At 44.6% G+C, this 25,000-nt stretch overlaps 1 protein-coding gene across 3 annotated transcripts in view; it reads right to left on the bottom strand.

The window, feature by feature from the left end:
- The window catches only part of zfpm1 (zinc finger protein, FOG family member 1), a 132,687-nt gene that overhangs the window by 45,901 nt on the left and 61,786 nt on the right, over positions 1-25,000 (bottom strand). For all 3 annotated transcript variants that reach the window (XM_015965152.3, XM_070550501.1, XM_070550503.1), the window contains exons 2-3: positions 13,181-13,327; positions 4,021-4,161 (exon numbers count right to left, since the gene is read on the bottom strand). In XM_015965152.3, coding sequence (XP_015820638.3) covers positions 4,021-4,161; positions 13,181-13,327 — 288 coding nt within the window. The remainder of the gene's footprint in view (positions 1-4,020; positions 4,162-13,180; positions 13,328-25,000) is intronic.

Here is a 25,000-nt window from a genome sequence, read left to right on the forward strand (position 1 = left end):
AGAGCTAAAGGAGAAAATCACGAGTTGAGCTGAGGATTAAAACCACGTCGTGATTCTGATGAGCATCTCTCGTAGGTAGAGAGAAGATCGGGTTCGATTTTTAATAAATCAGCTCTGAATATTTAAAAATAAATAAATATCAACCACTAATAAAAAGCTACATGCTCTTTTCAGACCCAGGTTTTATTTATAACAACCAGAGGTGGAAAGTAACGAATTACATTTACTCACTATAATGTAATTGAGTAGCTTTTTTGTATATTTATACTTTTTAAGTAGTTTTTAAAAGCTGTAGTTTTACTTTTACTCGAGTATGGTTTTGAAAAAGAATTGTAATTCACTACATTTTAAATCATATCCGTTACTGAGTAAAAGTACATTAAAGGCTTAATTCAGTAAAAATATTACGTGTAGCAGCGTCGGAACAGAAAGAGACACCTGCATGAGTGCCTCGTCTAAACCGGGGGGGGGGGGGGGTACACCTCTGCTCCAAAACATCAGTTCAGTCCCTGTGATCCACTCGCTGTTTACCTCCTCTCTCCCTCCTCTCCTGTGGGTTGGAACCCGCACCTTCGCGCACCGGTGTGACGTCATCACAAAGACATGAGAAAACAGCTTCTACAAGGGACTAATCATTAAAAACAAAGCATTAATTAATGCATTGGTTAATTGTTTATTAAGTAAGAGTCACTGTTAATTAATTATTTGTTAGTAGTTACTTACATGTTTGTTCATGTGTAATTAAGGCTAAATAAGATGTAGTTATTATAAAGTGTTACCGATTAAAAATATGTCAAGAAAGAGAGAGAGGGAATAGGAAAGAGGGAAATCAGTGGATCCTGAGGAAGGTGGAATAGGTGGGGAGAGCAGAATAAAGAGAGAGAGGTGAAGAAGGTCACACAAAAGCCAGCTTGAACAAGTGAGTCTTCAGCTGCTTTTTAAAGGAGACCACTGAGTCCACTGATCTCAGGCTCAGGGGGAGAGAGGTCCAGAGTCTGGGGGCCACAGCAGCAAATGATCTGTCACCTTTGACCTTTAGCCTGGCGCTGCACAACCAGTAGGCTTTGATCACTGGACCTCAGGGACCTGCTGGGGGTGTAGGGACTAAGAAGATCACCAATGTAAGATGGTGCTTGTCCATGTAAGGCCCTATAGACCAGAACCAGGATCTTGAAATGAACCCTGAAGTTGACAAAAAAGCAGTTCATTGTAGTTAAATTAGTCATGGCGAGTGTGTGTGTGTGTGTGTGTGTGTGTGTGTGTGTGTATGTGTGTGTGTGTGTGTGTGTGTGTGTGTGTGTGTGTGTGTGTGTGTGTGTGTGTGTGTGTGTTTGTGTGTGTTTGTGTGTGTGTGTGTGTGTGTGTGTGTGTGTGTGTTTGTGTGTGTGTGTGTGTGTGTGTGTGTGTGTGTGTGTGTATGTGTGTGTGTGTGTGTGTGTGTGTGTGTGTGAGCGCGTGCGCACGCACACATGAGCGTGTTGTGAACTGGTGTTGTGGTTTTCTACTGATGTAGCCATCTTTATGCTGACAAAAATGTAACTAAGTAACTTTTACTTTGAGTACATTTTATTTACGATACTTTTTACTTTTACTTGCGTAAAGATTTAGGCAAGTACTTTTACTTGTACTTGAGTAAAAAATTATCAAAGTATTGGTACTTGTACTTACGTAGGAAATTTTAGTACTCTTTCCACCTCTGATAACAACATAATTATATCATTAGCTCTTTATTTGCTTTAAACCGGGTTGTTTAGGCCACTCGTTTTAGAATAAACAATAAGATAATAAATAATACAATCTAAAGAATCTAGCCAAAGGGTTCACATGAAGGCAACTGGACTTCTTTGGTTTCTTGAAGAAGTTTTGCTTCTCATCCGAGGAGCTTTGTCAGCTAAACGTCTTCAAGAAACCAAAGAAGGACTACCGTGACCTGGATGACTGAGAACCTTCACCAGCATAAAGAATCCATCCCGTTTGAGTCGGAGCCAGTTTACATGGAAATAAAAATACCCAGCATCCTTAGCGATGACTGACAGCTCACCGAGCCGCAGGACATCCAAAAACCTTCCGCTGGTCCCAGATTTGGACCAGAACCGAGTTAGACGTCTGGTTCTGGTCTGAGACTCCAATATTCTAACATCTGCAACCCAGTGGAGGAACATTTAGTCGTTCCAGCAGCTGAGTCCCACTTAAGGATCCGAGCCAGGCGGCACCAGAACAGAACTCATGAGCTCAAACAGCCTCAGAGCTAAAACACCGAAGAGCTGTTTGATTAAAAGCGTCCAAAAGGCAACAAGGGGGAGAGAGGAGGGACATTCCTTCACTCCAGGGGAGAAAAAAGCCCGTTTACTCCCATGGCAACAAGCCTCACCTCCTCCTTCATGTCACACACGTGGAGGAGGAGAAGAAACAATGAAAAGGAGGAGGCGACAGAGGGAGAGACAGAGCGTGGGGGAGGGAGGGGTCATAGCAGTGATGGAGGGAACAGAGGAGAAGGTGGATGGATGGAGGGAGGAAGGAGAGAGGAAGGAGGGAGGGAGGGCTCGACGATAAGAGAAAAATTCAGACCGGTCAAAGTTTCCTTTTTGCCAATCGTGCTCCTGATAAAGACAGCGCCTGCTCCAGAGCTGATAGAGGGGCTATCTCTCTCCCTTACTCCTCCTCCCCCTTCCTCCCCCCTCCATCCCTCTGCCTCACTCACCCGGCAGTTAGTTTGTGAGGAGGAGAGGAGAAAAAAGCGCCGTATCAGTTCAGCATCATGGTGCTACCATCAACCAGCCACCGCGCAGCAATTAATATCGCTCCAATTACTGTTAAAGGGACGAGGCTGGGACAGGACGATAATGAACACATCCTCTGCTCTCACTCACACACACACACACACACACACACACGTGCACGCACGCAGGCGTACATAAAACGTGCACAGCTTGAAAAGGAAATAATGTGAGATAGTGCCGTAATCTTCCTGAATTGTTTAACTCATTGAAGACAACAGACAGAAATAAATAACCAAACAAACCTCGATAAGAGAGGAAATAAATATTAAAATTATTTACTTCTTATCTCCTCTCAGCTGTGTTTTTGTCACCACGCTGAACGTGTCGCACTCACACCTCCCAAGGCACGAACGGACCCTCGGAGGGGCAGAACCGCTCGGCCCGTTTGAGTCTCTGCAGCAGAATCAAGGCTCTGCGGGCGTTCGCGTGCACTTAAACCGCTCCTGCATCAACAACGGCCTGATTTTTATGACTTCAGGAGTTTCTGCACCGAGTTGAGGAGAGCGGATCTGTTCTCGCTGCTGAAGCTAAACCAAAACTTAGCTCTTCCTTTTCCATCACTTCCTGCTTTAACGATGAGAAACGAGCAGTCGTCACAGCCGTGGACCGCCCATCAGGTTTATCCGGGGGTCAGAGGTTAGAAAAAAACCCTGAAAGCTCCACCTCAGACCCCACAGGCCTCAGTTAGCAGGTCAAAGGTCAGGACAAGGCAACTAGGACAGGATGTTGCTTCGTAAACCTTTTAGAATTTAAAGCAGTTTTAGTAGCAGAAGGTTCGGCCCAGCATGAAGCATCTGGTTTTACTGGTAACTGAAACAGGAGGGGAGGGGTTTACCCATAATGCACTGCACCACGAACAGCTGATCCCAGCGCAGTGGTGGAGGGCTGATGGTTCGGGCCGGTTCTGATGCTGCACTGAGCCCACCATGTGAGACCATCTGTCTGACAGCTGAGATCGGACCGAACCGGGTCACTAAACAGAACTGTTATCCAAACAGCAGATCTACAACAGAACAGCTGCAGAGGTCCGGTCAGAATTTAGAAGCTGACAAATATCTGGATCACCAGAAGTCCTCGAGAACCACGAGAGAGACGCTGAAGTCAAACAGAAGAGCTGGTTCTGTTTTTGTTTCTGGTTTTTTGTAGGAATATCTTTAAGGTTTTGTTTTGTTTTTTACACTTTTTGCACTTTGATTAAAACGTTCTGAATCCATAAACCCAACAGCGTGATGCCACTGACCTGGACCTCTCCATGGTAACCCATCCTCCTCCTCCTCTTCCTCTCCTTCTTCTTCCTCCCCTCCGCTGTGTGGAGGACCTAGCTCCTCTCTTTCACCGTCCTCATCTTCTGGTCCTCCTCCAGAGTCCTGGATTCTGGGTTCTGAAAACACAAGAGGAGTCCGTGTTAAGCTGGGACCGCGCTGCGGGGTGCTGTGGTTCTCCTCGTCTACGGATCAAAGGCGGTCATGAATGGACTCTCTGTAACAGAACACCTCACCACTTTGATCCCAGCTCAGGAGAATATTCTGTCCGTCTCTGTTCATATCCTTCACTCTCTCCTCATCCATCTTTCACTGGGTGGAGGCCCCCCCCCCCCCCCCGCCCCCCCGGCCTGTCACCTTCAGGAGAAACTGAGGCTGCTGTGTTGCTCTAATCAGCTGATATCCCCTCCATCGATCACACTGATTACACATCCTCCTGCTGCATGATCAAAGACATCAGCAGCTGCACCTGGCAGAGCTGCTTTAATCAGATCTGTGTGTGTGTGTGTGTGTGTGTGTGTGTGTGTGTGTGTGTGTGTGTGCGTGTGTAGACTATGAATGTGATACGTGAACCCTGAACCTTGCCTGATCAGTCATATCAGAGTTCATCACATCGCTGAGCTCCTCCCTATTAGAACAGGTCATTGTCTTTATATTAGTCAGATATGACTGATGGCTATATCACCGCACCGCCGTATCTGACCCAATGATCTGCCTTAGGCCTTACAGCACCATCGGGTCAAAGGTCAGCTGACTGCGTGAAGCTGGCTCACACATATAGCCAGATTAGTCTGATAGATAAAGAAAAAATGTCTTTCTTCTTCTAAAAAAAATGACTTTAATGACAAATCTTATGACAGCCGATGACTTTTTCCACTAAATTCATTATTACAGTTTTATTTAAAGGGACTTTACGGAGTTTTGAATTTTTATGCTCGCGATTGCCCCCTCAGGCCAAAAGCGTAACGGCAGCTTCAATAGTAGGCTCGTGCACGAGGCGCGCATGCCGTACGTGCACACTCCTTAACGAAAATAACAGCTCAGACAGTCCCTTGTGTGTGTGTGTGTGTGTGTGTGTGTGTGTGTGTGTGTGTGTGTGTGTGTGTGTGTGTGTGTGTGTGTGTGTGTGTGTGTGTGTGTGTGTGGCCCAGAGGACAGAAGAACGCGCAGCTAATTAATTAAATAATTTGGTTCTGTACCTTTCTCTTCAGCACAGCCGACAAAGGTTTATGATGGGTCAGTCCTCCTGCATGCTCAGATCATTCCCTTCCCTTGCTTGAAAAATTGCTCCAAAGTGAAAGTTGAACCCACATCTTTTTTATCTGTCAATTCAATGCCGTTCGGCGAGTCTCAAATAAAAATTTGGGCATCTTACTGTAAAAAAATATATCAATAATGTAAAAAAGAAACTCTAAATGAACTATGTTCACATCCAGAATCAAACCCAGGTCTTCTACACGAGAGTCCGACATCTTACAAGGTGAGCTACACTCTAGTAACATTCACAGTATCTGTAACTTTTATATCCTTGATGACAGCTGAAACAACGTCACACCAAAGAACGGTTTGAAGCGAAAATGGCTATTTTGTTGCTAATTTACAGGAAATATCTAGAAGAAAGTTCCACAGAAAGTAGCTAAGGGTCCTCAGAAATGTAGCTAGCTTTGTCACTAGGCGTTAGGAACAGCGACAAAGTGGCACTGCCTCTCTCTCTGCTGCTAAAGCTACTGATAGCAAATGCTACGGGCGATGCCTGAGCGTGAACGCGCATGAAGCAGCCTGCTCGACCCGAGCATCTCTCTTTTTCTGTGATTTTACAGAAAAACAGGCAATCACAGTAAAAATGCCAGGGCTCATTGTACAGGACCAGGACATTGCAGGAGAATGTATGAAGAAGACATTTATTATTTCTATACATGTTTTGGCTGTCAAACTTCCATAATGCCCCTTTAAAGTCCTGATCTGATCCAAAACTCCCGATCCGGTCCTCCTCTCTTTACATTTTCCTTCCAGTAATCCAGACGTTCCTGTAACGCCGTGATTCTGAATCATCAGCTCTCCGGACATCCTGAAGGTTTTCCAAAGCTTTTATTTGGATGATGTTTCAGTTCTGGAACCAGATTATTCCCACAGGTTGTTTGTTAAGGTTTGAACTCTGACCTCATCAAGCAGAAAAAGGCCCCTAACTCAAGGGATGAGGCATACGAGAAAAACACCAATTATTAAATGGACTCAAAGAGAAGACCCATTCACAGGTCCTGGTTCAGGTTCTGCTCATAAACACATCCAGCCTATGGTCATGTGGTGGGGAGAGAAACTCAAGAGTGTTGACCCAAGATTAAATCTGGATCAGGAGTTCTGAAGTTCTGAAGAACACGGTCCTAAATCCAACATTCATGAACAGAAACAGAAGAAGAAAAGCTTCTTTGGATGTTCTGCTGATTTAGTGACGGAATCACAAAGGTAGAATCTTTACTCCCACGGGTGTTTCGTGTTTCTGACTGACCGTTTTTTGATTTTCAGGAAAAAATTTCAAAATAAAAGCCAGAAATCTCTCATTTTGAAGCACCATTTTCACCACTAAAGCTGCAGATATGTTTTAATCTGTGGAGTTAGATGACCCAAAACAGTTTGTCCTCTGTCAGACTCCTCCCCCCTTCCACCAAGCCCCGCCCCAGTTGGTAGACCCCGCCCCTGATGACAGCACTGCCGTGTGCACAAAGGCCATGTTTACCTTTGCATTCCCGCTCCGATAAACAGCGATAGCACCCAATCGACACCGGCCGTAAACGTCCCGGCACTGAAAGACGCCGCCCCAAACGGAACCGTCGAGAGGCCGGTTGGAGCCTCCAATAAGTCAAAAACACACATACAGCTTCACGTTATGTCCACACACACACACACACACACACACACACACACACACACACACACACACACACACACACACACACACACACACACACACACACACACACACACACACACACACACACACACACACACACCCCTCCCCCTGCCTAAACAGTGCCATTATTTTCAGCTATAAATCACACTGAATGGCACATTGATTTTATCCTGCAGGGCGGCGGCACGAAGGGGAGCTGCAGACACAGTTATTACGTTTAATATTATCAATATTATCTCCCATATCATCTGAGACAGGGAGGCAGGTATCAGGAGGAGTCGACAGACACTTTTCTGCCAAGCTCCTCTCCTCCTCCCCCCTCAGAAAGACAGTTTCCATCAATCAGATAAGCCGAACTTCCCCCGTCGCACCTGCAGGGCAAAGTCACCCAGCATCCCCTCGCCTCCCGACTCCTTCCACACTTCCTTCCTCTCACTATGCAGATTCTGTGACCTTCAACCTCCCTTTTGGTTCCTTGCTGAACTCTGTGATGCAACTGGGTTCTCAGCAGGGCTTCATCTGCTGATCGTTCAATCTAAATAACCAGAAGTTTGTCTCTAAAGTCACAAGTTAGTGGAGACAGTCGGCCAACGTGGAGTTCAGGAGCTGGCGAGGTTCGACCACTAAGAAAAGGCTGCACGCTCTTTTCCAACCCAGTTTTTAGTTACAACAACATATTTATATCATTAGCTCTTCGTTTGCTTTAAGCTGGGTGCTGTTTAGGCCGCTCCTTTTAAGATAACTCCAGAATTCCACATCCATCTTCCGTATTTTGAGGACTTTCTGTGACAGCAGCAGCCGAGCTTCCTTTAGTAAATGCAATTTGATAAAACACGTTAAGTTTCAACACTCAGCACAATCCGGTGAGCACCAAGGCTCCGTCACAAACCAGAGGACGCTTTTAATAAAAAAGATAAGAAATAAATTATATTGATAATAATAATTCATCACTTAAACCAACAGGTCTACCTGACGGGTTGAGTCGGAACGTTTAGCCACAGCCGAACTTACAGAGAAACGTTATTCTCAGTGAAAATCCAAGAAACATGAAGTAACGGAGAGAATTTAGTGGTTTTAATTATTAGTCATCAGACAAATAAATCACTTTTTACCATTTTTATGTTTTAGCGTTTGCTCCCTTGTCCTGGTGTGAGTACATTTGCAGTGGTCTCGCAGGATCAGTGCCTTGTCATTTGTATTTGGGGGAATAAAAGCTCCTGCGCACCAGTTTCAGGAACTAGAAGTGAGCCAGTTCGGAGCTGAGCTTCAGATTTTTGAGTCTTATTTTCTGATGTGCGGACATCTCTCCTCTGATTGGCTAACAGCAACATGACTCTACCACTGACTCTGCAACATTGATGTTTTGTCCCATCAAATAACACGAGCCTGGAGGAGTTCTGCTGTGTGGTGGAGTTGCTCATGCTAACGGTTAGCTTCTACTAGCCATTTCCTGGATGCTAAACCAACAACAGCCTTCTCGTCAAGATGGGTGAGTCCATGAATGTTAGTGACAGTGTGACATACATCTGTCAGGCTTTTCTAATCCTAGAGTTTCACCGTCTGTTTTCTATCAGAAGCTACTGCAGGAGATAGGTGTAGGAGACTATTTTCATGTTCAGCCTCGGGGTTGTATCAACTAGTAGGGCTGGGGGTAAACGATTAATTTTAAAACGATTATTCTGACGATTATTTTATCGAATAGTCGACTATTCTAATGACTATTTAGACAATTAATCTAATGATTATTTTTCTATTGCACAGTTAATAAAAACCAAAAAATCTCAAATAAATTCCTCAAAAAAATTGATAAATTGTTACTGTAAGAGAATAAACACTACAGGCCTTTCATTTTGTATAACACTGCTTTTATTGTGTTGGTTGGTTATGTTCTGGTGACGTGTAGAACTTGGGAGTGCAGGCTGCTGCCTGAGAGGTGGATGGAGACGGAGTGTCCTCATGCTGCTTTGTGTTGGTCACTTATGTGCGTGAGGCGAGTGGTGTTACAACTCTTCCTGGGGAGTTTGGCTCGTGTGCAAAAAGGAAGGGACAATAATGTGGGAATTAAAAGTTAAAATGATGATCAGGTTTATTTACAACTAGAAAAAAAAACATAAATCTTTCCATCCACAGGTTGGGAATAATAAAACTAATTCTGATTATGGGGAATTAAAACAAAAGTACAAATAAGTAGGGATGTCCCACTGGGCTAAGATGAGAGGGTTCTGGACCAAAATAAGAATCTCCAAAGGTCCAAACTCTAAACTGGGCAGTTAAACCAAACTCAAGGGGATATTTTAAACTAAACCGAAAACCCACAACACTCTAAATGTAATAAAAGGGAGATCTGCACCACAAAAAAGATCAACTCTAAACCAAAACGTAACAGCTTATCCAAATGCAAGAAGTTGTTAGCGAAGATGCTAACAGTAGCTTTACCAACGTTAAGTTCAAGTTACCAAGTTTAAATAAACCAAAAATACCCAGCAGCAAACAGACCAGCACGGAGGAGAGACTGCTACCACCAAAGCAGCTCTCCTAATGTCTGAAAGAAGCTCCTTTATGAAGGGAGAAACGCTCCCGGTGATGTCCTACATCTGCGATAGAGACGAAGCGGCGCATCTGACCCTGGAAGTTGTTGTCCGTTGCCGGGAGACGACGGCGGGCAAAACAGGAAAGGAATCTAGTAGCGGACGGACATTGTTCCGGGTCTTCGGTATTTGGGAGAAGAGGGCGAACTAGAGGAAAAACAGGCAGATTCCTCCTCTATTTACAAACTCCTGGGGATGCAACAAGTGGGCGTGGTGCATCGACTACCGGATCTGACACCGACGGATTTTTAGAATCGAGCCATCAACGTCGTTGACGCTTCGCTACAGCCCTATCAACTAGTTGACTTCACTGCTCTGTAGTGACTTTTTATGCCTTTCATAGACTAGTCGCTGTCACGTGATAATGACCGACAAGATGCAGTCCTTGGAAAAGACAGCAGGTGACGAGCCCCTGCGAGTTGGGAGGCGACGCGCTGTGCCAGAGCGTCGGTATCTGACGCCCGCCGTAAAACGGACATTTGACCGAATTGTGACCTTTACCCTCTTGCAATTTAACCTTCCCCTCACCCCCATCCTAACCTTAACCAGCTTGTGCATGCAAAGCTCTGATCGTTGATGCGCTCCAGACATCCGCGTCCCGAGCACGGCCACAGTAACATCATCAAATCAGGTGTCGCCACCTCAAAAACAAATTTAACACGCGATCATTCATGTCGGCTCATTTCCTTTTATGTTTTCTGTCTTTTCTTTGTGCCGGATGCGTTTCGCTGCTGTGGAGCGCATCACCTGTTTTGTCCTCCGGTGATGCACCTCACCGGTGCGGCCGGTGCAGCCGGCGCGCACTCCGCTGTTTTTGCGGTCGCTAGATCTTTTAGAAACTGCAGTTCAAAGGTAACTCACAAGGTGAATATATATGAACCCAGGTAGTAGTTTTTCTTTAGGATTGAGAGGAGATGCAGGAAGATAATAAACAGGCAGGACAGAAAAATAGTCAAATAAAAACAAGTTAGTTTTTGTACCTGCTGGTTGCAACAAACAGACACCATTGAAGGTAATCAGAAGTCAGGAACAGAAAATGAAATAATTATTTTAATGTTTAGAGCAGCAGGAACTCCGAGAGGCTGCAGGCGCATCAGTGAGTTTGCCACCGCTGCGTGTGTGTGTGTGTGTGTGGGGGGGGGGGGGGGGGGGGGGGGCTGAAGCAGGAGAACAGCAAAGATGCAGAAACTACGTGTATGACGTCATCAACGACTAGTCGAAGCCAACTCGATTTTGATTACTTGACGGTCGACTTTAAAAAAATTAAGTTATGCAGCCCCGAGTTCAGCCTGCATGAAACACTCAGAGTGACCCGTTAGAAATAGAAGTGATCATTTAAAACGGGTTTTCATTGAAGGACCTCTTTAAATGCTTAAATTGCAAAACCCCATTAGATTAAAGGCGCGTACACGTGAAGAAAGTTCAGCTGGATGTTCAGGGGAAATTCACAAACAGGCAAAAACATCATCATCCACCTTTCCTCTCTTAGTTTGTGTCTTTGATTTGATCCCTTCTGAGCTTAGCATGTGAAACAGCCGAAAACGTTGAAGTTTAAAGAAAACGGGGGGCTTTAGTTTTGACCAAACTTCACAAAGATGAAGTTTTCCTTCCCTGACTTCCTGTCACCTCGGCAGCTCCAGTAACCAGGACATAAGCCTGCTACCGAACCTCTAAAGAGCAAACATGGTTACTGTTGTCGAGCCAAAACACAGAAACACATCATCAAAGAAAAAACCTGCAGAGGAGAAAGTGAGTGTTTGCTGCTAATCCTGCGAACTGTCTGAGACGGTTCAACACGATGAAACCAGAGATTACCGCTGCTGCCGTCTGTTCCTTTATGCATCACACACACTTTTTCTATCATCGCCCATCAGATTCTGATGAAAAGTGGAAAAAGTTCACTAATTCTGATTGGCTGGAAGGAGAGCACGATAATCAGAGGTCGGAAGGGGGTGACACGATGACTTATGGTGCAAGAAGTGGATTTTTATCACGCTTCCTGTGATAAATATAAAAATGATTGTTTGAAGCGAAACAAAACAGAAGGAGGAACTTCAGATGTTCGTGCAGGCTGCTGGAGCCGATTCTGAGAAGAGAGAGGAAGAATAAAAGCCACGACGGGCAGAAAAGTAGTGAACAGATGCTCCTCTGTAAGGTGTGTGTCGGAGCTTTGTAGGAGCATTAATAATAAACGGGCTTCGGGCCAAGCAGGAAGGGCCAGTGTCTGGTCCCGCTACTGGGAGAATGTGTTTTTCTTTCTAAAGCTATCAGGGTGGTTATCGCCGGTGTGCGTGTGTGTGTGCGCGTGTTTGTGTGGGTGTGTGTGTGTGTGTGTGTGTGTGTGTGTGTGTGTGTGCTGTCCAGATGGCGGATAAGAGGCCCTGCCTTTATTAGCCAGTGTTGGCCAGATAAAGACCTGGTATTGATCCCAGGTTGAAAGAGCAGGTTCGTCAAACATGGCTGATTTACAGAGAGCTGATAATGGCAGCGCTGGGCAACCGAGGAACCCCGGGGAGGAGAAAGAGGAGTAAATCAACAGAGTGATGATGAAGGAAGACTGTGTGTGTGTGTGTGTGTGTGTGTGTGTGTGGTGGTCTTAAACACATTCAAAAATAGAGAAAAATGAACACCAAGTCAGTTTGCTATCGACAAAACTCTCTCACATGTGCAGCATGTGCCTGAATTCTCTCATTTTCTTCCTATACAACACACACACACACACACACACACACACACACACACACACACACACACACACACACACACACACACACACACACACACACACACACACACACACACACACACACACACACACCACGAGCTAATCTCTAATCTTGGTCTCGATTAGCACCTGACAGAATTTCCATGGGTTTATCAGAACCCGAGCCAACCAGCAGACGCTTATCGCCCTCAGCCCCCAAAATTTCACAAGAGCAGGAATTTTTTTGAGATTAAAAACACACAGCCGGTGAAATCTTGAATAAGTCAAAAGAATATGAGTGAAAACTCAGCGAGATGGCAGGTGCTGGTGGTGGGGGAGGCTTGGGATGAGAAGGTGCATTAAAGGGGCGGAGCCTTTGGAGTCTACAGAAATGTTTTTAGATGCATTAAAGATAAAAACCGGCAGACTGCAGCCCCATAAAGATGATGCCGCCATCTTTTTTCTTCTTCTGCGCTTCTTCTGGCTGACGCTAACGGTCTCCTGACTGATAACACAAACACGTCAGTTGATGAACAAAGTCTTGATGTGGAGATAAGACCGGTTATAACCACTAATAACCGACAGCTCATGAGACATCTGGATGAGGCTGCAGCAGCTGCTGCTGATGCCAGTTCAGAGCTGTACCTGAAATTCCCGGAAAATCCTGGAATCACTGCACAGAAAGAAAACTCTGAACATCAGCTTTAACTCATGTTAAAGCCTTAACTTTGTGTTCCTCTACAATAAAAAGGTGGTTTTATTCTCTGCAGAACAGACTTTCATCCTGTTTCCACCTTAAATGTCTTGATAAACGGAGATCTAGACTGTTGGGGGACCTCATCCTAACCCAAAACCTTTCAAAATAAAGGTTTCTTATGGTTTTGTTGGTGTGGGAACAAACAGGAAGTGAAAGCTCGTCTTCTCCATCCTCTCCTCACCTTCATTGTGCAGCGGCGTGTACGAAGGGGGGCTGGAGCTGTCACCTTCTGCTGAGTCCTCTGGGTCAGAGGCTCCGCCCTCCTCTCCTGATAGGCTCAGGCTGTCAGCTGTATTCTCATCCCCGCCATCGAGCTCCCCGAGGGAACCTGCCACAGAAAACCAGTTCAAACTATTATTCTAAAATCATTTTATTCTAAATTTATAAAATAACTTTTAAAATTAAGCAAAAAAAAAAAAGTCACGAAAATGCACAAAACCTTTAATTCTCCTGTCCAGAGGGGGCTTCGGGACCCTCCACAGTCACCCTTAGTAACTTTGACTGGAACCGATTTATAAACTTGTAATAAAAATGCTGGTTTGTGCTAGGAATGCAACGATACCACTGTTTTCCAACCCGATACGATACCGATACTTGGATCTGAATATTCCACCCCCTAGCCGGCCGAGCCCGGGACCCAGCGACCCGGGACCCAGGGGCGATCACCCCCACCGGGGACCCAGCAGAGCCCAGGGACCCAGACCCCACCAGGCCGCCACCGGGATTGATCAAGCAGATGCCAAAAATCTTAAACCCCCTGACCCGGGAGCCATGAACACCCAGGCAGACCAAGGCACCGCACCCCATACCAGGTGTGGCAGGGGGAGGGGAGACGAAGATCTATATCATCAAAAGAAGTCCCAGGAGAAGGGAGGAGTCAAAGGCCCCACCTGACATATACAGTCATACACAAACACAGTCACACACTCCCTCCCTCATGCTCACACATGCACATACAACCAAAGACACAAAAATGCACGCTGGACACCCACTCATGCTCCCCATACACACCCTATTCACTCTGGTCCCGGTACTGCTGCACACTGGGTACAACCATCACCGGTTACCAGAGTTCGACCATTTCTGCTGGGGTGCTGATGAGCAGGCTCCCCCGCCCAACGGTGAGCACAGCAACCCAGTTGTTAATGAGGTGTATTCCATGGCTGTGGTGAGCGGGCAGTGCGGGCATTGTCTGGCCTATGCCAGCTGATGCCACCGCACCACCCCACTTGCACCCACAGGCCTCGGTGTCTAAGTGCAGTTTAAAATTGGAAGTGGGCACCGGCACTCGGGAGGAGGCTGAGAAATCCCCCTGCCAAGTGCCGTTGAATGTGCTCACTCCCAAGGCCCTAAGTGTGTGTTTGCGTGGAATGTCGTCGGTGGAAGTGTATAAGGTGCAAATAAAATTGGGGGGCGGGTTGCCACAGGAATGCGGAAATGGAGTCCATACCCACACTCCCTGACTTGTCCACCCCCCAAGGTCCTATGTGTATGTTTGTGTGATGATGTGAGGGAGCAGGAGGAGAGAAATATGCGGGGATGGGGAGGAATGGCTGGTTGGGCTTAGCCCTCCAGGGAGCCAGCTCCCCCACTGGCCCCAATAGGCAACGCTGTTGTCAAAATGCCACCCAGGGCATGGAGACCCCAGCCCATCCTGCCAGAGCCCAAAGCAGCAGCATTACAGAGCCTCACGGAGTCCGAGGGCACCAACCCAGCCCCACCCCAGCACAATATCTATGCCCATCCCTGCATTTGCACAACTTCCAGAATATATGACATGGGACATCCAGGTAAGGTTGGGTCCTCCCCCTCCTTGTCCTCCCCCTCCCCTGTGATGGGACAGCAGAAGAGCCAAGGTCTACCCGAGGTCCCTGAACCCCGGCCAGGCACTGCTGCATGTTCCTGCCTTCTTCCCGGCAGCATACATGTCAGGACCCGACCCCCAAGGCCCCGCCCAGATCCCCACACGGGGCCGGCCACCCCCAAACTCCGAGCCCCCAGGCCCCCACCCAGACCCCTCCAGGGGCAATGCAGCTGCCAGGCAGTGACCCAGGGCCGCCGCCAAGACCTCCAAGGGGCTCAAGCATAAGAAAACATGAAGGCTTCAAAAGTATTAGTATCAGCACCTATCTGACAGCATGGTGGGAGTATCTTAAAATGACAGAGTCTTCACTAGTACCATGCAGACGCACACCTATCTGGAATAATCCTGATATTTTGCAAAATAATAAAATGATGAGCCTTCCGGACTGGAAGAATAAAGGAATCCTATCCCTGGAACACATACATGAAGGTCTGGACTTCATCCCATTTAATAGAATAGTCTCCCAATTTGGAAGAATAGCTTTTTAGAATATCACCAAATTAAATCTGTAGTCAAACAAAATTTTAAGCTCAATAACATAGAATTACAAACACCACCAAGGTTATTAGACTTTTATAATCTCAAACCCCCCAAATTACTGTCTAAAGTATATAAGACACTGTCCAAAATAGACGATAGAATAGTAATCCCTATTGGAAAATGGGAGGTGGATCCATCAGTCAGCTTTGACCAGAACTTCTGGTCCCAAACTTGTTTAAAAACTTTTAAAATGATCAGACACTCCAATTTACAATTAATTCAGTACAAAATTCTACACAGAGTACACTATACAGGTCATCGGATGTTCAAGATGGGGTTTGTGTCGTCTGACACCTGTACACACTGCACAAACAACGTTCCTGACAAGTGAAGCCATTTTCAAGCAACTGCATTGGTATCGGTTTCTGGTATCGGTTAACTTTTACCGATACCAGTTTCGTATTGGTATCTGCACCGATACAGATACCAGTATCGGTATCGGTGCATGCCTAGTTTGTACAGCTTTATAGCTTCTTTCATGAACAACTTAGAGAATTTTCACAATAGAATTACTCTAAAACTATAACTTTTTTGCATTATTTTCCACAAACATTCTGACTTTTATCTCTGACTCAGTGGCCCTGATCCTCTTCCATAGATACGTAGTTCAAAGGTGACGGCTGCAGCTCTAAGCAGGGATTATTATGGTGGAATGAGGGGAAAACTTGCAAACCTGCCCCCCACAAGGCAGTTTTCAAATTCATGATTTATATTTTTACTGCAATGAGTCTTAACACCCCCCCCCCCCCACCCCCCCACACACACGCACATTTTTAAATCTTTGCATCAGAACATCGTTCTGCAGCTGAAAGGTAAAAAAAAAAAAAAACATTATCGGTGATATTTTTTTAAATGACTAATTCAGAAAGAGTTTCAGGAATTGGACACACTGAACGGTCTAATCCAGAAGATTAATAGCACGAAGCCAAGGGGGACCTTAAAGCCAAATTACAGTATACCTAAAATTACAGCTAAAAGAGTGATTAGTGCAGGGCTGATTGCTATCGCTTACACTTCCATAATCCCTGCTGACCAGAGTAATTATACAGTACGTTTCATCTATTTCAGCCTGTTTGAAGATTACATCCAAAAAAACTGAAGTCAGTTCATGTGACTTCTTTTTTAAACGGCTTCATTAATGATACTATAGGATGGATCTTTTATTAGGATCCAAACCTTGAAATAAGCCTGATATTTAAAGCCTGCTTCCCGCTCACGCCGGTCTTCCGAGGCCTGCAGACTCCGACGGAGCCGCAGCTCCCGGGAGGTTAACATGATAGAATTATTAATTCAGGGTAGCCATTTCTTTAAGGAGATTAGGGCTTGTGAACACGCTGCAGACTGCTGAGAGAAACAATGACATGCACACGAAGACGATGATGGAGCGCCTGAATCAGAGTGAAATGAAAACCGACACAGATCCAGGATTTTTCCCTCCTCCACCCAGAACAGGTTGCAAATTAATTTGGGTGAGGTTGTGCAGAACGAAGAGGGGGATTGTTTCGGCGCTAAAGCCGTGACTGGGGGGCGTATATATTTACAATACTGGAACAAAAGAAGTCTATAATCTATACAAAGCACACAACAATACCCGTGAATAAAGAAGCTTGTAGAAAAAGGGAGAGGCAATTTTTCTAATTCTGTTAATTTCACTTCCAAAGCAATTAAAAGCAGGCAGAGATAATGCTGGGAAACAATCGCCGGCTGACAAAGTGTTTCTGTCTTTGTAAATGAAACATCTTTAGGCTAATTTCAACTTCCACGCCTGCATGGTTCACTCTAATTTCAGATAAAGTTAACACGGCTAGATTTTGACCTTCATTAAAAAAAAAGAGACAAAAAAAAACTGATCCTGTACACAATATTTTTAGAACGAGGTCCATGTCGTCCAAGCTTTGCTAGATCTAATTTTCTGTATCTATATGGACATTTTCATACAATTAATTTTCCTTTAATCATAATTGTACAAAGGGACTTGTGCATGTAAAATTCCAATTATATTTCCTGTTTAAAATGTAAGTTTGAATTATGATTTCCCTCCTCGTTACAGCTCTGGTTTAATGAATCAATCGCCTCATCGCTGCTTTCAGACATCAAATGGAGCAGAAAAGTTTCAGCTCCACTTTCTCCCTTCTTTTATCCCAGCAGAAATATTCCCCTTTTTCTGCTCCTGCGTTGGGCTGAGAGGAGAGCGATAAGTGCACCGCATTCCGCTTCATTTACCCGTTTTACAGCTAAAGCCTGTAATTGTTACGGCGCGATATCCAGGAAAATTGGACTGAACTCCTTCAAGAGATGGAGGAATAACAACGAGACAGAAGCCAAACATGAATCTGTGTAGGAGGGAAATCAGTTAGACCAAAATCCAGCTTCCAGGTTGGGATTTAAAACAGGAAGCCCAAAGTTCCTATTTGTTCCTGCAGCCAAAAATAATTAAATAAATAAACGATTGTTTCTCCAGACAATAATAATCACTTTTAGGACTAACTGTGAAATAAAAGTGCATTAAAATATTTTCTTTAAAAGTTTTATTTATCATTAAACATGTAAAAATAAAAAGTTTGTATGAATATTATAAATAGGGCCGGGACTTTAACGCGTTAATTATGATTAATTAGAAAAAAATGATGCGTTAAAAAAAATTAACGCATTTAATCACAGCTTCCATTTCGAGAAGGGCGGAACCTTTGTTATTGCACGATTTCCTCGTAGACCGAATATCACTGACGCACACAACAATGCACAGTGCTAATGGCTACTAAAACGGAATAAAAACAGAAAGAATTTGCCTTGCTTGGACTGATGCCGGATTTAGGAAACCCGTCCGCTTCTTTTCTCAACTTGGAAAATAAAACTTCCAGACAACGACGGAGTCCGTGTCGCGGACATTTTTTAGAGATCGTCTCTGCTGCGGCTGCCCGGTGGCACCGGAAACTTTACAAAAGTTGCGGTAAGCTATATTTTTAACATTTACGTAACATCTGTGCAGCGCTGAAAGCACCAGACAGAATAAATCTTTGGCCTAACAGTAGTTTATGAAAGTAGTCAGACAAACGAGAGACACCTGGCTGCCGCTGGGAGAACGCTCTGTGTTCTCACTACTCTGTAAACAATCACAAACAACGTGTCTTAAAGTTGAAAACAGAAGTTTAAGTTAAAACAGAAACACTCTAAAAATGCGATTAAATTAGATTAATTAATTACAAAGCCTCTAATTAATTAGATTAAAAATTTTAATCGAGTCACGGCCCTAATTATAAATCAACCAATTTTTTTTGGTCACATTTAACCTGATGAGTGAGATTAAAATACAGTAAACCCAAATATTCCTAAATGTCCCTGATTTGCAAATAAATAACAAAAACCTTCAAACTTTTCAGTCAGTTTGACATGTTTACGTTTCATATCTGGTTAAAAGAATCATTTTTCCTTCATCCTGTTGAAAATTTGTTCTCCAACTCCTCTCGAAGCTCTTGTGTGACTCACGCAGCGTTATTCTTCAGGTCAAATGAAATTCAAGCACTTTCAAGGCAGCATTTCAAGACTTTCCAGGACCTCATACTGATGATGATTTACACACAGAATTAACGTTGTGCTAAAACAAACTTTAGTTACGGCGAACTGTTCTTTTTAAGAGGAGGTACCCGTTTCGGGATTTTGTACCACGTAATCGCATTTATCTCAGAACTACGAGAACATGTTTTTATTCGGATGAACTTAAAAACCATGATTAAAAATAGGGCTGCTCAATTAATCGAATTTTAATCACGATTACGATCTGAGTTTTTAACGATTATAAAAAACAAAACAAGCCGATTATTTGCTCCTCCCACTTGCGCTGCCCTGAGTAGCAAATGAAGCGCTCCTCACAGTGTTGCCAACTTGGCGACTTTGACGCTATTTCTAACAGCTTTTCAGACCCCCTTCTTGACTTTTTAAATCTTAAAAGTACCTAGCAAACACCTCAGAAACATCTCTGGTAACCCTTAGCTACTTTCTGGATAACTGTCGTTGACATTTCCTGCAGGTTAGCTAAACACTCCGCCTGCGCTCCGGACCGTTCTTCAGGACATTAGGAAAGGGAATGATGCAGTGATGTGTCAGTCGCTGAAGAAACAGCTCTTGGAGCCGGCTTCCTGTTGGACTAACCAGAGTGAGTAACACACACACCGCACCTGCGGACTCCTGAGCCACTAAAAACGGCTAAATGTGCGCGTGCGGCGCGCTAAACTACGGAAACACACGTGCAGCTTGCCCCGATTGCTGTGAGCCCGTGTTGGGGGGTGGGGGGTGCAGCTGTGGTTGGGACAATTATTACATTAACTGATGGACTTGTAAATAAATAGTTTATAAATAAGGTAGAAATAAGTTCCTCACGCTGATAAATAACTAATCTCTATGAGGACACCTACAGCACCTTGACACGACCAATAAATGTTATGCAACATTTTGTGAACATCAATTTATTTGCATTTATTTGTTATAAATGCCACTGTATAATTCTTGCTGTCAGTATTTGCAAGATATTGGTATTTGGGTCTGTACTGGTTAGACTTAAATGAGTTAAACCAAGGTCTATAACCCTTGGGTCATAGACTATGAGCTATAAGTATGTTGGTCATTTTATACTGGGAATCAGGAGTTATTTCAGTGATCATCTTGTTTCTTATTTATTTTTGTCCTGATTGTGCCCTGAGCAATTTTATGACTGAATAAAAACAAATAAAATTAACATAAATAGAAAAATTGTCCTAAATAATTGTGATCTCAATTTCAGTCACAGTAATCGTGATTATTATTTTTGCCATAATCGAGCAGCCCTAATTAAAAAGTAAAAAGTCCACAGGGAAGATCTGTCAGGTTTGTTGAAATGCAGCGTGGTGATGGCGCATTTGACTTTTTGAGTCTCAAATTAACCATCTTGCTGAATTTTGGCCGATTAGGATCATCTGAAGTCTTTTTAGTGCATCTCTAAGCCAAAGCCCTTTCAAAACCTTGAAAACGTCATTATGATCAAAGCTTTTTCAAGGATTCCAAGCACCTGTAGGAACACTCCTGTGTTTCACTCCGGGTTGTGACTGTTGGTGAAGGAGTTTCCAAAATGTCTCAAATGGTTCTCGATTTCCTCTCGAGTCTCAGGGCGTCTCTCATTAACAAAACGATGCTTCTCCGGAACTAGTCTCGGTTTAGTTTCTGCGAACCTTTCAGTGGAGAAATGTGAGACAACTTTGGGAAGAGCTGGAGACCAAATTGGGAACAAAACGAGAGAATGAAGACATTTGCTATTTGCTCACAAACATAGCGAGGATAAACATCATAAATATGCACCAGCAGGACAAGAAGGTCGAGGTTTTCTACAGAAATCCAGGAAATTTGTTGCCATTTATTTGTACAAGGCTTAAATTTTGTCTTTGTGTGTGTGAATCAAAGCTTACAGCGCCACCTGCTGACCACCTGTATCCATATGCAGACGGATTATTCACAGAAAATCAGGTGATAAAACACGAAAGCAAACGTGGAGATCTTATAACTTACTACAATCTAACTGGATGATTGTGATAATAAGAATAAAAGTAGCTTGTTCCCAGCAGCAGCGATCCTAAAGGGAAGGTCGAATGACTTCCGGGTACTGATTAACATAAAGAAGAATCCAGTCCGGCACAAAGACGGTTCCGACCCGGGCTGGCTGCTGCAGGAGGGCCAGAGAGCATCCGTCGGTCTCTGAGACGCGGCGACAGACGGAACAAAGTGCTGAAGATACTGCTTTATTAACTCTGGGTCCACATCAAACCTGCAGCTCGCTGATTAAACACAGAGACAACACACATCAAACCTGCGTTGCTCAACAAGCTGATTAAACAGACAGCAGCCTCGCCGCTCGCACGCTAATAACCCGCCGCACAGAAAATACATCAGACCTGAAAGCAAGAGAAGGCGCGCCTGTATCGCTACATCACACACTTGTGAGGAGAAACATTAAAAGAGGATATTTAGGGAAAGAAAGGAGGCGAGGACGGGAAGGAGAGGAGGATGTGTGAGCTCTCGAGAGGGAAGCTGAGGTACCTGACACAGAGTCAGGCGCTGGAGAGGAGCCACTTATTGATCAGAGTGAGCCGAGGAAATACTCTTCATCAACTTTAAACATTCCCCTCAACACTGAGAGGGATCTTATCACAGCTCCACCAACACGCAGGTACTTCTTTTTCTCCTCATCTGAGACGAAACTAACGATTTTACACCAATCTGAGAGGCCCGAACGCTCATACAAACAAGTTCCCACCGTGCAGCGGGACACAGCTGTGAACCTGTGACCTCTGCAGCATCCTGAAGGAGTCTGGACCACTTCATCTCACGTGCTGGAGACACGAGAGGATGGCCAGCTCTGCTCAGGCAGCCGAAGGGTGTTTAACATCATGAGAGGTCAGCTTTAAGGCCGTGAGTCGTACCAGGGCATGTCAGGACTCTCTACCGCAAAAAGAAAGCCTGAAACAAGTCGTGCCTGATTCTGGTCTAAATAAATAAATAAATAAATAAATAAATAAGAGAAAACTTCTCTTGATGGACTCAGAATTCCTGAGTGGTGAGTTCATGAACCAGATAAAAGCACTAAATAGTAGGGCCGTGACTCGATTAAAAAATTTAATCTAATTAATTAGAGGCTTTGTAATTAATTAATCTAAATTAATCGCATTTTTAGAGTGTTTCTGGTTGAACTTAAGCTTCTGTTTTCAACTTTAAGACACGTTGTTTGTGATTGTTTACAGAGTAGTGAGAACACGGAGCGTTCTCCCAGCGGCAGCCAGGTGTCTCTCGTTTGTCTGACTACTTTCATAAACTACTGTTAGGCCAAAGAATCATTCTGTCTGGAGCTTTCAGCGCTGCACAGATGTTACGTAAATGTTAAAAGTATAGCTTACCGCAACTTCTGTAAAGTTTCCGGTGCCACCGGGCAGCCGCAGCAGAGACGATCTCTGAAAAATGTCCGCGACACGGACTCCGTCGTTGTCTGGAAGTTTTTTTTTCCAAGTTGAGAAAAGAGGCGGACGGGTTTCCTAAATCCTGTATCAGTCCAAGCAAGGCAACTTCTTTCTGGTTTTATTCCGTTTTAGTAGCCATTAGCACTGTGCATTGTTGTGTGCGTCAGTGACATTCGGTCTACGAGGAAATCGTGCAGTAACAAAGGTTCCGCCTTTCTGGAAATGCAAGCTGTGATTAAATGCGTTAATTTTTTTTAACGCATCATTTTTTCTAATTAATTCATCATAATTAATGCGTTAAAGTCCCGGCCCTACTAAGTTTATTTACAGATGCCTGATACTATTCAGCTAACATTCAACAGCTTAGTTAGCAATACGCTCATCTGAAGCTCAAACATGGGATGTTTTTACATTTCCTTGAGTCCATGAATGCATCATCTGACATTTTTCCTGATCTTTGCACTCACCATCATTAAACAACCGAAACAAATCCTGGATGAGGAAGTATTCAGTTCCAGGAATAAAACCGGTGAGCTGGTTCATGTTTGTGATTGATCAGAATCGGCCGAGACCTAAAATCTATCTGCCCCCCCCCCCCCCCCCCCCCCCCCCAAAAACCTCTAAATCAGAGAAGAAATCTCCAGAATATTCAGAAAAGCCACGTTTGATCAATAAAGGAGTCTGGAAACTGTAACTATCAAACGGATAAAATATTGATCTGATCAGGTTTTAATCTCGATGACGATCCTCCAAACACCTGAAGGTAAAACCAGAGACGGATGTCACGGCTGACCCCGTCACACCAAACATCATCAGACTCTGAATGTTTCTATCAACACGTTTAAGTGTGGTCAGCAGCAGGAAGTACACACCTCCCGCTGACGGAGTAAAGTCGGAGCAGCTGTCGGACAGACGTTTGCTGCGGAACCAACTAATGAAGATGATGAAGCGATGAAGGTGAAAGCAGCAAGATGCCAAACATCAAAGACCGGGAATTATATCAACTACAAACATAAATACATAGCTTCTCTCCTCCTGACCGCCCCACCCATCCCTACATCCTCCTCTCCCTCTATCTCTCCACTCCTCCTGCTCCTCTCTTTCTTCTCCTCCATCGCTCACACTCCATCACCATCCTCTCCCTCCCTCCCCTTTTTTCTTTTTTTTCATGGAGAAAGCGCGGTGACTGGGAGCGTCACTCTGTGCGGATAGCTGCGAGCCGTTGGCGGTTATCGGCTCCTGCAGACTCTCTCTGCCGGTCTGATCTGTCTCCTCTTCATTAAGCAAATACGCCGACGTGGAAATGAAAACATAATAGCTATTTGATTTCCAGCGAGATATTTTGCATATTGGTTTGGAGCTGATAGTGGAATTTCATCAAGTCTTTTTTTTTTCTTCCTCTCCCTCTCTCACCCCCCCTCCCCCCCTCCCCCCCTCCATCCTCCATCCTCCTGCTTTAAAAAAACTGAATTACTGAGCTGGGCCAGCTTTCAGCTGAGATTTCTTTACATTGCTGGGAAGAAAAAAAAGAGAGAGAGAGGAAATCTGGCTCCCCAGGAAGACTACTTAAATGATTAAATATCCCCCCATTCCCATCTTTTTTCTCTTCCCTCTCTTTTGATAACAAGGAAGAAATTTTAAAGAATTCACACTGCTTTAGGTTGACTATATAATCAGAGATAGCAGCGAGAAAATTAACTCCTTAATGAGCAGAGTCGTGTCCCAGATAACGGTCCTGGATGGGGAGACGGCGGGGTGAGCTGAACCCTGAGAGGGGGACAGTAAGAGACGGAAAGATAGAAGAGCTGATGGAGGGATGGAGTGGAACGAAAACAGACAAAGAGAGGCTTATTTTCCTCTTCCTTCTCCTCTCAGGAGGAGATTTTAGCTTCTTGGGCATGAGGAGGGCAGGTAGAGAGATATCAGGTGATACCACCCCCTCCCAGGTGCCCGGAGTGGCGCTGATGGATGGTCTGGTGGAGGGGTATCCTTCATGGCCCCAAGAGAGGAAAAACTGGGCCTGGAGGAGGAGATCAGCACCGTCTCTGCAGTAGAATCATCTGATAGCCCGGAGAAGCATTCAGAGACCCGACTGAGCAGAAATAAATCTCCTGCCACTGCTGGAACAAGCTGGAACAACGTGTAGCTCCGGACCTGATAGTGTTACATCTGCAGCCCGTACTGTACACACACACGCGCACACACACACACAGACACACACACGCACATACAGACACACGCACACACTTGTCTCTGTAATCTTGTGTGGACCCTCCATTGACTTCCATTCATTTTAGTGACTCCACTACCATACCAAACCTTGACCATAACCAATGCTGTTCTAATCCTAATCCTAATCTAAACCAAACGTTAAATCACACCATACCTCTAAAACCACGTTTAAGGGTATTTTGTCATTTAGTGGACCGGCCAGACTACAGGTTAAAAGTTAACATTTGTCCAGCATATAAAGACACGTGTACACACACACACACACACACACACACACACACAAACACACACACACACACACACAAACACACAGACTAACACACACACACACACACGCAAACACACACACACACACACGCACTTCTTCAAAAAAACTTTTACACGACAA

The sequence above is a fragment of the Nothobranchius furzeri genome, chromosome 4 (genome assembly GCF_043380555.1).
Source record: "Nothobranchius furzeri strain GRZ-AD chromosome 4, NfurGRZ-RIMD1, whole genome shotgun sequence".
Classification (NCBI taxonomy): Eukaryota; Metazoa; Chordata; class Actinopteri; order Cyprinodontiformes; family Nothobranchiidae; genus Nothobranchius; species Nothobranchius furzeri.